The sequence below is a fragment of the Zalophus californianus genome, chromosome Y (assembly GCF_009762305.2).
Source record: "Zalophus californianus isolate mZalCal1 chromosome Y, mZalCal1.pri.v2, whole genome shotgun sequence".
NCBI classification, from domain to species: domain Eukaryota; kingdom Metazoa; phylum Chordata; class Mammalia; order Carnivora; family Otariidae; genus Zalophus; species Zalophus californianus.
Window position 1 is genome coordinate 2,497,731 of NC_045613.1, and position 15,079 is coordinate 2,512,809.

A 15,079-nucleotide genomic window follows, 5' to 3' on the forward strand; every position below is an offset into this window, starting at 1 on the left:
GCAAACTTACACAATCATATGTAATGACTGTGTTTATCCTTATCACTCCACGTCATTACTCTGGTTCAAGTTGTCCTCATTTGTTTTCAAACCATCGTCATTTCTGCTATTCTCTCATACCCAAACTTATTCCATGCTTTGTTCCTCCTGGCAGGCAGGATGATACTCAGAGTAAAATCCAAAGGTGTTGTTAATTAGTTTCTGATCTCAGCTCAACATTTTTCCTTTGTTCATTTTGCTACCATCATATTTGTTTCATTCTTCACGGAAATTTTTCCACAGTAGTATCCTTTGCCTGGAATTGGCTTCCCTCATGGGATTTACTTGGGTTGATTTCTCAAGCCTTTAGGTTTTTGGTCAAATAGAACATTTTTAAAGATCTTCTGCATTTCTCCTATTTTAATAGCACACCTTCATTATTTTCTTGGGAAACAATTGTTAGCTTTTGAGTAAGCTTCATGTGGATAAGGATAATTATATGCTTTTTTAAACTGCTGCATCTTAGCATAGCACCAAATCATGTTTAGGCAATCAATATTTAATGAATGAATGATTCCTTATTGTTTTTGCAGTTCATGCCATACCATTTTGTAGGAATAAATGTGAAGAGTACAAAGGTACTTTAATAGACTTTGTTGGTTAGATACCTAAATAAATCTGACTTCTTTCATTTAATTTTAAAGGCCATCTTTCATCCCACCTTCCAGAACAGAAAATATTTGATTCTTCTAAAGTATATTTTTTTTTGCATTAAAATCTTTCTGTGACTCCAAGGACTTCAACAACTAACTCCAGGCACCATTACTTCATAATTGGTCCAAAGGAATTTTCTTTTCTCATTTTTTAAATATTTTTTTACCATCATGTGCCCCTTACAAATTTTAAAACTCAAATATTTTCTATGCATTAAATGTTCATTACATTTGCACATCTTATTTCTATTGTGAAGAGCTACTTTCCTCTCAAAATTTTAAGTATGCCTTCATCTATCCAAATGTAGATATAATTGTTATCTCCACTGTTCACAATAAAGATTTCTATAAGATTAACAAAATTTTATTTTTACTAAATTACTGCACTAATCTCTCGTATCAAATCATAAACTCCGGTGACCGGGCCCAGAAAATCGGGATTTTCTAAGAACGGGGACCAGGCCTGTTTCCTCTATGTACCCTGTCAATTTGTAATCTACCACGCTGTGGTTACCTTGTCTTTCTTAATTTCAAATTTCTCAAATATTGGTTTCAGCTCTTTGTTCTTTTGGGCTTGACAAAGTTTTGGCAATATGTGTATTAAGAAGAATTTGATATCACCTATATTCCTTTTGCATCACAGATTTTAACATCTTCCTTATTTGTAAATTTCAAACGTTTTTATTTTTGCCTCTCACTTTTTTTGCCTTAAATTTCTTTGTAGCCATTTGTGACTTCTTAAATTTTATCTGTTACAAACTAAATATTACTATATGTAGTATATAACACAAATATTACTACATAACTTCTAGGTTGAGCTTTGGGAATATAAGGTCACAATACTCTTTAAAAATATATATTGGTAGCAGGTATTCCTCATCACTAGTTCAGTTACAATATTTTTGTAGCTTCAGGATGGAGAGATAATAATTATACCTCATAACCAAAGACTTTTAAGTACTCGGTTTGTTTTTGTAAAACTGAGTTCTATTTGTATTCTAACAACCCAATCCAAAGATAACCTGTTCTTCCCATTGCTTCGAATATATTTTAGCAAAATTTCTAATTCTGAAATTTTATTGATGAAAATATTCCTGCTTTGTTTGTCACCTTAAGAATAAATATATCTTTGAATCTTTATTTGACATAATGTACGTATGATTATATAATCACGTAAACATTACACCGGTGGATTGCATGTGAAAGGAAAGAATCTTTCTTTTTTTATTAAGGGAGTAAGAGTCAACATGTTATCTGACCCTCTTAAATTTTTAGGTGTACAGTGTAAGATTGTTAACTATATACACTAGGTTGGTCAGCAGATCTCCAGAACTTATTCATCTTGCATAAATGAAATTGTATCCATTTTACATTTTGCATATAGTTTTACATCTCCCCCCAATGGTAACTCTGCCCTTATACAGTAAGTACCCAGCAGTCTCCTTGTGGCTGACTCCAGATGCATAAATTGTTACTTTTAGGTAGGTGGATATGTTGATGGTGGCAGAATGAGAGGTCCAGCAGCTTAACTGACAGCTTTTTGATACTGGTTCCAAAGTTACTGTGGTCTGAGGGAATAGAGATAGAAAGGACTATGAGATATGGGTTATTATATTATTATGATTTACTACTAGGTTGGTATAACTTTCAATCTTTTAATCACACAAAATTACTGAGATACTCTGACTCCTCCTTCCCTTCCATCTAATCTCATACACACTTATTTCATACTTTCTTGTATTTTTTAGCTGTTCCTAAATCCCTCTTAAGTAATAGAACACAGAATATTATAACCCAGGATATTGTCACTTTTCCTTCTTTACACCATGTGAAGTGGAGTAATACGGCCTTAATTATTTACAAGATTTTTTAACATCCTGTTTTATTTTTGCATTGTTTTGCTTTGTTTTTTCTATATCATTATATGAGCTACATTTATGATATGACAGAACATGACACTTGAGCTTACTCTGATATTGGTATACCCTGCAGTGTTATAACAGCTCTTCCAGAGATGTTATAAGTGTGATAAAGTGGTATCGCCCCACCCTGATAGGGTACTGTAGCAGGATGACTCCTATGTCTCCTTTGACTGGATCCATTCCAACTTGTGGACCAAAACTGGGGTGCAGGCATATTGTATGGCCAAGTAAGATATCTTCTTGGTCAATGACTGCTGAAATGTCAGAGTCCAAATGTTTCCTAAAGGAATAGAAAAGTGCAGAAGAGCATAATGAAATTGGACTGAGAAAAACATTTCATTAAACTTCATTTAACCTGAAATGTTAATGTAATCCAACAATTTTCTATTTACATCCCTGTAAAATGATGCTCTACATTGCACACTGAATAGAATTTGACTTTTAGAACTCCAAGCTTCATTTTTAATATGTTATTTTCCAAAGACAATGTCCCTTGAATGCATCATTATCCAATGCAAATAAAATTAATTTTGACAAAAAAATATAAAATGTATATGTAACTATGATCCCTTTACCATGATTCTAGCTGTACTTACAGTTTATTCAGACAGCTGGCTGTGGAGAGGATCCACCACTGACTCAGAATAATGCCCTGGCAGTTTTCAGCCATGGACACTAGCCATGGGAAGTTGCTGGATGCTGTCAATGGGGCAATCGTTGGGGTCAATGAGATTAACAACTGCTTTTGAGAATTGGATACTAAAAGGCCAGCTAGGGAGGAGAAAAGGTAAATATAACATGAAAAACTTCATCTTGCTGAATGATTATTGAGATTTGTCATCCTAACTTTCACTTGTTGAAGATGTGAAATAAGAGAATATAGAGAAGAATGAGAAACATAAATAAAAGTGGCAAAATGTAAGATTAGATGAAAGACAAACATGATAAGAAGTAGGAAATGAAATAAACATCAAGGACAAAAACAGAAGATATTTTAAAACGTTCAGGAAAATAAAAATTATTTCCCCAGTAATAAGACAAACAGAGGAGAAAAAAATTCCCAATTGTCTGTAACTTACCACCACAGCAGTGAAAAAACAGTCCCCAAAACTGATAGAAGCCAAGTGGAGATCTCATGTTGGCTCAAGTGGATGTGAATGAAAGATAGGGTTCTAGTCGAGTAGATGCCAGGGTTGGGATTGAAATTATAGCATATAGAATGTCTGATATCATAATACCTACTTATGAGATAACTGCATTCTTCTATCATGATCACCCAACTAGAAATGTTACCCATATTTACACAAGTTAAATGTAACTTAAAAATGAAACAAACCTTTATTTAGTTCAATGTTAACTTTCATTTTTTGGAGTGAGACAATGAAATATCCCATTCCCACACTTTGTAAAGAATATAATCTATCTGGCATTACCCTGTAGCTTTACGTACCTGCCACATATACATACTAAATAAAAGAATTAGTTCCAAATGATCTAACACAGAAGGTTATGAAATACCGATCAATAATAGTTTAAAATAACTTACAAATCAGTATGAAAATGATAGAAACTACAATTGTAGAAAATTAACTCAAGAGCTCCAAACCCTTCTCTCTGACGACAATCTTGGGCAAAGAGCAACAATTCAATAAATACTTACCTACTCTCATATGGAGTGTGCCATAAGTTGAACACACAAATCTGAGGACAAGAAGCCTTGGCCTTCCTAAGTTTTTTAATTCAGTAGAGGAATATATTAGCTAAGGTTAGTTTCTGCTGGACTAGACAGAAAATATAAATCAATTATATAAGAATAAATATATATTTCATATGATAGGAGTCGTGAGATACCTGTGAATTCAGCTTCATGAATTTATCTGAGTTCTTTCTATCATTCTGGTCAGCAATTTTATTATTTGAATTCCATTCTGACAATGCCTAAAAAATGCTTTATCTCTACCATGTCCTTGTTCAGAACAGCAATTAAAAACAGAGAAAGAAGGGCAAAGGCAAAATCTAATGTCTTCCATTTAAGTCTTTATTCCATTTTGAGTCTGTTTTTGTGTATGGTATAAGGAAATGGTCCAGTTTCATTCTTCGGCATGTGGCTGCCCAATTCCCCAACACCCTTTAGTGAAGAGACTGTCTTTTTTCCATTGAATATTCTTTCCTGTTTTGTCGAAGATTAGTTGACAACAGAGTTGAGGGTCCATTTCTGGGCTCTCTATTCTGTTCCATTGATCTATGTGTCTGTTTTTGTGCCAGTAGCATACTGTCTTGGTGACAGCTTTGTAATAGAGTTTGAAGTCCGGTATTGTGATGCCGCCAGCTTTGCTTTTCTTTTTCAAGCTCGCTTTGGCTACTTGGGAGTCTTTTCCGATTCCATACAAATTTTAGTTTAGTTTATTCTAGCTCTGTGAAGAGTGCTGGTGGTATTTTGATAGGGACTGCATTAAATGTATATGTTGCTTTGGGAAATATGGGCCTTTTAACAATGGTTTTTATTCCTATCCCTGAGCATGGAACATTTCCATTTCTTTGTTTCCCTTTCAATTTTTTTTCAGAAGTGTTCAACTTTTGCAGAGTACAGATCTCTTTCCTCTTGATTAGGTTCATTCGTAGGTATCTCATAGTTTTTGGTGTAATTGTAAATGGGATCAATTTCTTTTTTTAAGTTTACTTTTTTATTATGTTCGGTTAGCCATCATATAGTACATCATTAGTTTCTGATGTAGTGTTCAATGATTCCTTAGTTGCATATAACACCAAGTGCTCATCACACCTGCCCTCCTTAATACTCTAGAGAAGAACACAAGCGACGACCTCTTGAACCATGGCCATATCATCTTCTTACTATACACATTTCTGGGGCCAAGGGAAAGAAAACCAAAATGAACTTTGGGTCTTCATCAAGATAAAAAGTTTCTGCACAATGAAGGAAACAATCAACAAGCCAAAAAGTTAACTAATGAAATGGGAGAGGATATTTACAAATGACATATCTGATAAAGGGTAGTATCCAAAGTCTATAAAGAAATGATCAAACTCAAATTTAAAATTCAGCCGATGGAATAGGGGAGGATACTTGGAAGTAACATAACTGATAACGGTTGCTATTCAAAATCTATAAAAAACTTATCAAACTCAACACCCAAAAACCAAATAACCCAGTTAAGAAATGGGTAGAAGACATTAATAGACATTTCCCAAAGAAGACATCCAAATGGCCGCTAGGTATATGAAGATGCTCAACGTCACTCAACATCAGGGAAATACAAATCAAAACTACAATGAGATACCACCTCACACTAGTCAGAATGGCTAAAAGGTACCACACAGGAAACAACAGACGCTGGCAAGGATGTAGAGGAAGGGGGACCCTCTTACACTGTTGTTGGGAATGCAAAGTGGTGCACTCTGGAAAACAGTGTGGAGGTTCCCCCCAAAAAGTAAACATAGAACTACCCAATGATCCAACAATCACACTACTGGGAATTGACCCAAAGAATACAAAAACACTAATTCAAGGGAATGCAAGCACCATGATGTTTATCAATATTAGCCAAATTATGGAAACAGCTCATGCGTACATCTGCTGATAAATGGATAAAGGAAACATGGTATGCATGTACAATGAAATATTAATCAGCCATTAAAAAAAGAATGGAATCTTGCTATTTGCAACAATGTGGATATAACTAGAGAGTATTATGCTAAGCAAAATAAGTCAGTCAGATAAAAAAAAATACCATATGATTTCACTCATATGTGGATACATAACAAAATGAGTATGGGGAAAAAAGAGAGAGAGAGAGGCAAATCAAGCAACAGACCCTTAACTACAGAGAACTGATGGGTACCAGAGGGGAGAGGGGTTAAATCAGGGATAAGGATTAAGGAGTACACATGTGATGAGCACCAGGTGTTGTACTGAAGTGTTGAATCACTATATTGCATACTTGAAACTAATCTTACTTTATGCTAACTGGAATTTATTTTTTTTTAAAGATTTTATTTATTTATTCATGAGAGACAGAGGAGGAGAGAGAGAGAGGGAGAGAGAGAGAGAGGGAGAAGCAGAGGGAGAAGCAGGCTCCCAAGGAGCAGGGAGCCCGATGTGGGACTCGATCCCAGGACCCCGGGATCATGACCTGAGCCGAAGGCAGACGCTTAACGACTGAGCCACCCAGGCACCCTGGAATTTAAATAAAATCTTAAGAAAGGGGTGCAAACTAAGCTCAGACAAAAGCAAAAGAACTAGCCTCAGCTTAGAAGACCCAAGTTCCAGTTCAAGAGATCCAGAACCATTTCAAGAGCCCTCAAACCTATTATTGGGAACCACAGACTCATATCAGTAAACTAGATACATTTGGGCATCTCAGGAAACATGCCAGAGACCCCAGATACATCAGGGGACCCAGACTTAAGTCCAGAGAACCCAGAACAAATTCTTAATTTGCCAAACCCTCCCCAGAAGAGCATAAACCCATTCCAACGGAATCAAACTCTACTCAAAGAGATATATAGGGAATTAGGGGACCCCAGGCCCAACACAGAACTTGAGACCAACTTCAATAAGATCCCCCTCTCACCTCAAGCAGCCCTAAACCCACTTTAAAAGTCCCCAACCCAGTTCAGTTCACCCAGAGTCAACCTGAGATCTCAGACTCATTTCAGGGGAACATACATTTGTCTTCATATTCTTGTTGTCCTCAAAAGACTAGCTCTACTTTCTGTGGTGTGTATTGCTAGACTGACAATTGTTGATAAGGTTACCTTGGAATATAATGAAACAGGACTATTACTTAAGGCTGGAAAAGCATGTAAAAGTAACAACTGAGTTTGAAGGGAGCCAAAGAAGAAAATCCTAGGACATGAAGCCCAAAGTGTTAGATGGCAGAACGAGGAGAGTAATGGTTATTATAATGAACTTCCAAGTTTGCCGTGTGAATGTGTGGTTGATGGCAGACATCAGAGTGGTTTCAGGAAACTTATATAGCAGCTATCTCCAACTCATGAAGGCAGAATCATGTCCAATGCCAGACAATTATGAAGGACCTTCACTGAGGTTTTGGAATTTTATGATGATGATATTGGTGATTTTGGAAAATTGCTCACAGTCATAGTTATTTCCTGAATCAGACCACGGAAGATGAAAGGACTTCTTTCCAAAGGTGGCCCATAGATAATATGCTGGTGCAGTGAACTCTTTTAGATTTACATGCACTCACTCATTCTTTTTTCTTTTTTTTAAAGATATTATTTATTTATTTGACAGAGAGCAGGACAGAGAAAAGAGGGAGAAGCAGGTTTCCCACGGAGCAGGGAGCCTGATGCGGGGCTCAATCCCAGGACTCTGGGATCATGACCTGTGCCAAAGGCAGAAGCTTAACCGGCTCAGCCACCCAGGTGTCCCCGTTTGTTCTCTTTCCCTACGGCTTCTTGAAAACAAGGTAAGCAACAGAGGTCATATCCAAGTTAGGTGGGTTTCTGTACCTAACTTGTAATTGTCACACGTTTTGCAGATTATTTTTTTTATAACCTAGTGCCTAGAAAACTTAAACCACAAGTAAACAAGTTGTTAAAGTAAGAAAAAAAGGCAGTCTTGTTAAAGATTTCATAGAAACAAATAGGATCAGTACAATAATAGATGGCAGCCCAATTAGTAGGCAGATACACCTTATTAGCAATTACTTAGGGCTTCTAAGAAAAATTGTCAATGTATTTGTATTTTAGAGTTTATCTGATTCCTCTGGATGGATGTTATCCCATCTAATTAGGGAGAGAAATTTCTAGAGGTTTTGTTTTTAGAACATAGTCTCAAGGAAAGGTGAAATTATACTTAAGGCCATCTGGGTATATTAGACAATATAAAAATGCAAGGAATATGTACTTTTGCCCCCCATTATAAGAGTGTATCTGTATTGCATTTGTAAGTATTTGTATTGGCAAAGTAGTGTAATCGAAAATGCCTGTATCTCTGAAAGGACTCTTGGTTATATTACAGTGGAAGTATACACTGCCCTTTCTAAAAAGTATTGAGGTTTATGGAGGTTCCTTTCAAAGTCTAGAGAGAAAATGTGAAGCCCCCTTCAAGTGTCAACAAAATGGATGCCTTTAAATCTGATACGGGTGTAGGAGATTGGGGGGAAATGGAGGTTCCTGAAACAAAGTAATAACAGGAATCAGAAGTAGGACTGTGAGATTTTGCTCTGTGTTGTGTAAAGGCATTCCATAGATTTGGGCATCTTTGGAGCGACAGAGGAATTTTTAGGAATTTTTAAGGGGAAAGCAGCTATTGTGAGCAGGAAGAGCCAGAGATGGTACAATGTAAGTGTCATTATGGGAAGCTACATTTGCAATGGGAAAAATTACATGGCTAGCAAAGGGATGCTGGAGTGAATAGAGATGAAAGAACAGCAAATAAAGATAAAAAGTGAGTACTGGAGGAGAAGAGTCTCCTGTGGTGTGTGCGCTTGTTCTGGTACCTGGGGTAGAAATTGAGCCCTTCTTGACGTCATCCACTCATTTCCAACTTTTTGAGAAAGCTGTTTACTTCACGGGCACTCAGTTTTAAGGTTTCCAGCTGGAGTGGCCTTCCACTCAGAGTAGTTTTATACCTTTTCAGTTAAGAACCATAAATCCAAAGTTGGGTCCTGAAAGTTTGGCAGCACTGTCAGGAGGATGAAGACTAAAAGGCCATAAGCATTTTGTTCTAACTCAAAACAGCAGAAAACTGCAAAAACAAACAAAAAACAAATTGGGATTTATGTAAGTAAAGACTTCATTTTAAGAAAGCACAAAACTGCTTAATATAATAATGCTCCAATGTTAGAATCCACACGTATCTCAAAATCAAACAGAAAAAGTCTTTTCATAAGAGGTAGGGATAAGAATGAAGGGGGAGAAATCGGAGGGGGAGGTGAACCATGAGAGACGATGGACTCTGAAAATCAAACTGAGGGTTCTAGAGGGAAGGGAGTGGGGGGATGAGTTAGCCTGGTGATGGGTATTAAAGAGGGCATGTTCTGCATAGAGCACTGGTTGTTATACGCAAACAAGGAATCATGGAACACTACATCAAAAACTAATGATGTAATTTATGGTGATTAACATAACAATAAAAAATTTAAAAAAAAGAGATGTGGTGTATAAAAAAACAAAAAAAAAACTAATGATGTAATGTATGGTGATTAACATAACATCATAATAAAAAATAAATAAATAAAAAAGAGGTAGGGATAAACAGAGCTCATAGGAACTTCCTGGGGGATAAGCAGATTGATGAGCAGGAAGCAAAATAGGGGTGTTTTAATAGGAAATGTTTCTGAGCTGATACTCAGAATGGGCTGTTAGGAAATATGTCTTGACCTTGATATGTTAGTGCTTGACCAAAACGGGCAAGCCAAAGTTTAAGGGACTCTGAGCAGGAGAAAAGATTGATTATATATAGTTCACCAAGCCAAGTACATAGGTAAGTAATGGGAAACTGTAGGCATTTGGTTATTGCATGACCAGAAGAGGACCTGAAAACATATAAACTATAATCTCTAAAACATCATTCAATATAATGTGTACTCAAATTATTTTTTTCTTATACATGGCAAACATTTCAATGGTTTCTTTGAAATAGAATCCAATAAGAATTGAACATTGTTATTGGCTTGTATACGTTTAAGAGTCTTTTAAGGGGCACATGGGTGGCTCAGTCAGCTGGGTGTCTGCCTTTGGCTCAGGTCATGATCTCAGGGGCCTGGGTTCAAGTCCCACATCAGGCTCCCTGCTCAGTGGGGAGTCTACTTCGCCCTCTCCCGCTGCCTGCAGTTCCCCCTGCTTGTCCATTCTCTCTGTCAAATAAATAAATAAAATATTTTATTAAGAAAGAGTCTTTTAAAAAAGCTTTCCCCTTCAATTCTTATTTTTTTCTATTTGATTTTAAGCCAGGTTAATTATCCTATATAGTTCCTTATTGTTTGAATTTTGTTCCTTATATTTATTCATGTAATATAATTCAACACCTTCCTCTACTCACAATATTTCTTCAAAATCCCTAGCAAAATATATTGATTCTGCTTTATCTTCTAATAATGTAACATATCAGTTGTTCTTTTATTATTATGTACACAGTTTTTGATTGTCACTCTTGATAATGTACACACAAGTCATTTCATTTACTATAACTCTATAATCCTCCTTAATACACAATGTTCTCTAAACTATTCTTGATTGTGGGGCGCCTGGGTGGCTCAGTTGGTTAAGCGACTGCCTTCGGCTCAGGTCATGATCCTGGAGTCCCGGGATCGAGTCCCGCATCGGGCTCCCTGCTCGGCGAGGGCCCTGCTTCTCCCTCTAACCCTCCCCGCCCTTATGTACTCTCTCTCTCTCTCATTCTCACTCTCTCAAAATAAATAAATAAATCTTTTAAAAAAATAAAAAATAAGAAAATAAACTATTCTTGATTGTTGATTTTTTTTGAAATGTTGATTTTTTTAAACAAACTGTAAAATCTGACTGGAAATGCAACATACATATATATGAGTTATTATATATTTTTTATTTTATTTTATTTATTTTTTAAAGATTTTATTTATTTGACAGAGAGAGACATAGTGAGAAAGGGAACACAAGCAGGGGGAGTGAGAGAGGGAGAGGCAGGCTTCCTGCCAAGCAGGGAGCCCGATGTGGGGCTCGATCCCAGGACCCTGGGATCATGACCCGAGCCGAAGGCAGACACTTAATGACTGAGCCATTCAGGCACCCCTATATATTTTTATTATGCATAAAAACTATTATGCATAAAAACTGTATGTACACATATACTTAGAGATAACATATATATCCCCACATAGAAATGTATATAAGTAAATACATGTACATTCATATTAGGTGTATATATGTGACAATTTTAATATTTTCAATCACCTTTTTCTAAACGATTTGTTTTTCTTATATTTTTTTTAAGATTTCATTTATTTATTTGACAGAGCACAAGCAGAGGGAGAGGGAGAAGCAGGCTCCCCGATGAGCAGGGAGTCTGATGTGGGACTCGATCCCAGGACATTGGGATCATGACCTGAGGTGACGGCAGATGCTGAACTGACTGAGCCACACAGGCACCCCTTCTTTATTTTATTTATTCATTTATTTTTAAAGATTTTATTTATTTTTTGACAGAGAGAGACACAGCAAGAGAGGGACCAGAAGCAGGGGGAGTGGGAGAGGGAGAAGCAGGCTTCCCACTGAGCAGGGAGCCTGATGTGGGGCTCAATCCCAGGATGCTGGGGTGCTGACCTGAGCTGAAGGCAGACGCCTAGCGACTGAGCCACCCAGGCGCCCCAACCCATTCTTTATTTTAGAGAGAGCGCATAGGCGTGGGCATGAGCTCAAGTGAGGGGAGGGGTGGAGGGAAAGGGCCAACCTGACTCTCACCGAGCAGGGAGCCCAACGTGGGGCTGGATATTAAGACCCTGAGATCATGACTTGAGCTGAAATCAAGCTAAATTGACTGAGACACCAAGGCACACCCAGTCACATTTTCAATATTATTTTCACATTATTTAAGGTCATACTGAAGGCACATTATAATACTCATCTCCACATACTCAAGACATTCTTCATGTATTTCCAAGGATTTTTCAGGTTTTTTCTTCAAACCAGAAGAAATGATTATAATGAGAATAAGAATTCGTTTTAAAAAAAAGGATAGTAGTTCATAGTATAGTGGCAATAATCAACTGAGTTAACGAAGTTAAAAGTAAAGGAAGACATTTCCTATTAACATCCAGCAGAAAATAATTATTATATTTTTACTTTTATTCTAACATTGGGTATGCAGTATTTATTTCCATTTAGGAACTGGTCCTCTTCCTAATTTATAATTTGTATTATTGTCTTGTTCTTTTGTCTTATTTTTAGAGGTTATGATTTTAAAATGAATTGACATAGTTAACTTTTGTCACCTGAGTTCTACGAAAATCAAAATACTATAAAAATTGTATGTATGTGTGTGTGTTTATTTCCATTTATCAACAGTATAAATTTTTCAGACTATCCCTTAGAATTCACAATGAATTTATTATCTCAGGATTTCTATTTCTTCTTGGATAATTCTTGACAAATTATGTTTTTTAAATCATCTGTCATCTCATTTTGAAATGAGATCCATTATTACAAGAGGGTGCCAAATATTTCTTATAATTCTTTTTAATTTTTTCTATTGCTAATTTACTCTCCACTCCAATCATGTGTGTTGGTGTTCTGTCATTCCTTTCTATCGCTTTTTTATCCATATTATTAGTGAAAGTACATAATAATGATTCATTTTATGCAAAACAACCAAAGCAGCCAATTCTTTTTCTCTTTTCTTTTTTTTTAAGATTTTATTTATTTGACAGAGAGACACAGTGAGAGAGGGAACACAAGCAGGGGGAGTGGGAGAGGGAGAAGCAGGCTTCCCGCTGAGTAGGGAGCCCTACGCGGGGCTCAGTCCCAGGACCCTGGGATCACGACCCCAGCCGAAGTCAGACATTCAAGTACTGAGCCACCCAGGCACCCATAAAGCAGCTAATTCTTTTTAAAATATAATTCTTTAAAATTAGTTTCAGAGGTTGAATTTAGTAATTCATCAGTTACATTTAACACCCAGTGCTCATTACATCAAATGCCCTCCTTAACGCCCATTCCCGTTACCCACCGTCTCCTCACCCGCTGCTCCAACAACCCTCAGTTTGCTTCCTAGAGTTCAGCATTTCTTACGGTTTGCCTCCCTCTCAATTCTCATCTTATTTAGTTTCGATGGTGTTTACCAGTCCCTAAATAATGTGTTGCTTTTAGGCCTCCACTTAATAGAAAGGTAATCATATAATTTCCACCCTTTGTTTTCTTTTGTTTTGTTTGAGTCTTTATTATGTTTCAGGTATTGTGCTCAAGGTATGCTCAGGACATTATTTAACTTTACCCCAACAGTCCTATTTGATAATTCCATTATTATCTCTGTTTTGCAGATTCAGTGAATTTAAGAGGTTAAGTATTTTATTCAATTTCACACAACTCCTACATTTTGAAGCTTAGATTCTTGGTCAGCATGACTACTTTATAATGTTGTGTTAATCAACAGACGCATTCTATTTTGTAGACATTCATATTTCCGGTCAAAAGTATTTTCCTGCAGGTTGTCTTTTGCCTTTAACATTGCATGCTTCTGTACTTTTTTCCAGGCAAATCACATTTTACAATGTTCCCTTTTTCGTCTTCTTCCGCGCTATTTTTAGTAATCCCGCAACTCCCCAAATGCTATCTCTGCCTAAGATCCTCCTTATATCGTATGTCTAATAAGTTATTTTTTTAAGATTTTATTTTATTTATTTGAGACAGAGAGAGAAAGAATATGAGTGGGGTACCTCCACTGACAAGGGAGCCTGCCCCACGATTTGATCCCAGGATGTTGGGATCATAAACTCAGCCTGATGCAGACGCTTAACCAACTGAGCCACACAGGCACCCCATGTCTAATAAGTTATAATCCGTTTTCTCAAGTCTTGCTCAAAACACATCTCGGTAAATTTTTACCATATATATGATTTAGCAGTTTTCTTTTACAACAAAGTATCTGGTTCTAATCATTAGATTTAAATCATAATTTTTCTAGAGATAGATCCCTGAAATTGTGAAAAAGTTTTGAAGTTCTTTTTGTTTCCTTTCTTGCAAAATGAACATGTTATAGGAGTTCCAAACATTAACCGGCTTAGACAGTATCTTTAGATATTTTATCTAAAAAACTGATCCTGATAATTGTTTACAAAATGACAGTCACTGTTGTTGTTTATTAAATATGTGTTTTTCACAGCCTCCTCATTACAGTTTTTTAAATGAGTACTGGTTTGTAAAGGATTATCCACATTATCCATTCCATTTATGAGAAAGAGTAGAACAGCTAATAAACTTTGTTGTAAAAGCCAAAAAAAAGAGACAGTCACTATTATTTGCATAACCTTTTAAAAATAACTGGAGCATTTTCTCATGCTTTTTATGGCACCAAACACATTGTATTATTTCTATGTGTGCTTTCCCAATGAGGTCCTTTCACTGCATTATATAGTAGTTGTTCATTTGTATTAATTATCAATTGGTAGTGATACATTATTTAATTACTTATAGCATTATTAGTAAAACTCATGAATAAAATCCATTTCTCCAAGAAAGGGCACATATTAACTATACAAAATGAGAAAAAAGTAATTGTTAATGTTGATCTGGCTATGGGAAAATTAATGTATTTCTGGTAAGAATATAATACATGTGGGGATATAATGTTAGAATGGTTACCAAGGGGCAGCTGGTTGGCTCAGTTGTTAAGCGTCTGCCTTCGGCTCAGGTCATGATCCCAGGATCACGGGATCGAGCCCTGCATCGGGCTCCCTGCTCCACAGGAAGCCTGCTTCTCCCTCTCCCACTCCCCCTGCTTGT

The 15,079-nt window shown here is 36.5% G+C and overlaps 1 protein-coding gene across 1 annotated transcript; it reads right to left on the minus strand.

Moving 5' to 3' along the window:
- Nucleotides 1–1,905: 1,905 nt before the first annotated feature.
- On the minus strand, nucleotides 1,906–3,795 carry LOC118356666 (serine protease 52-like). The gene is made up of 4 exons (XM_035725953.1): nucleotides 3,694–3,795; nucleotides 3,211–3,385; nucleotides 2,741–2,894; nucleotides 1,906–2,260 (listed from the first exon to the last, which is right to left on the minus strand). The coding sequence occupies exons 1-4, from the start codon at nucleotides 3,749–3,751 to the stop codon at nucleotides 2,060–2,062; spliced, it is 588 nt and encodes a 195-aa protein (XP_035581846.1). The 5' UTR covers nucleotides 3,752–3,795; the 3' UTR covers nucleotides 1,906–2,059.
- Between the last annotated feature and the right edge of the window lie 11,284 nt (nucleotides 3,796–15,079).

What these genes read in the sequence shown, in the direction of transcription:
- LOC118356666 (XM_035725953.1), bottom strand. Translation starts at nt 3,751, where the DNA reads ATGAGATCTCCACTTGGCTTCTATCAGTTTTGGGGACTGTTTTTTCAC. An exon ending in GCCAGCTGTCTGAATAAACT is followed by an intron (nt 2,895 to 3,210) that starts GTAAGTACAGCT and finishes CTATTCCTTTAG; the next exon opens with GAAACATTTGGACTCTGACA. An exon ending in TGCTACAGTACCCTATCAGG is followed by an intron (nt 2,261 to 2,740) that starts GTGGGGCGATAC and finishes CTATTCCCTCAG; the next exon opens with ACCACAGTAACTTTGGAACC.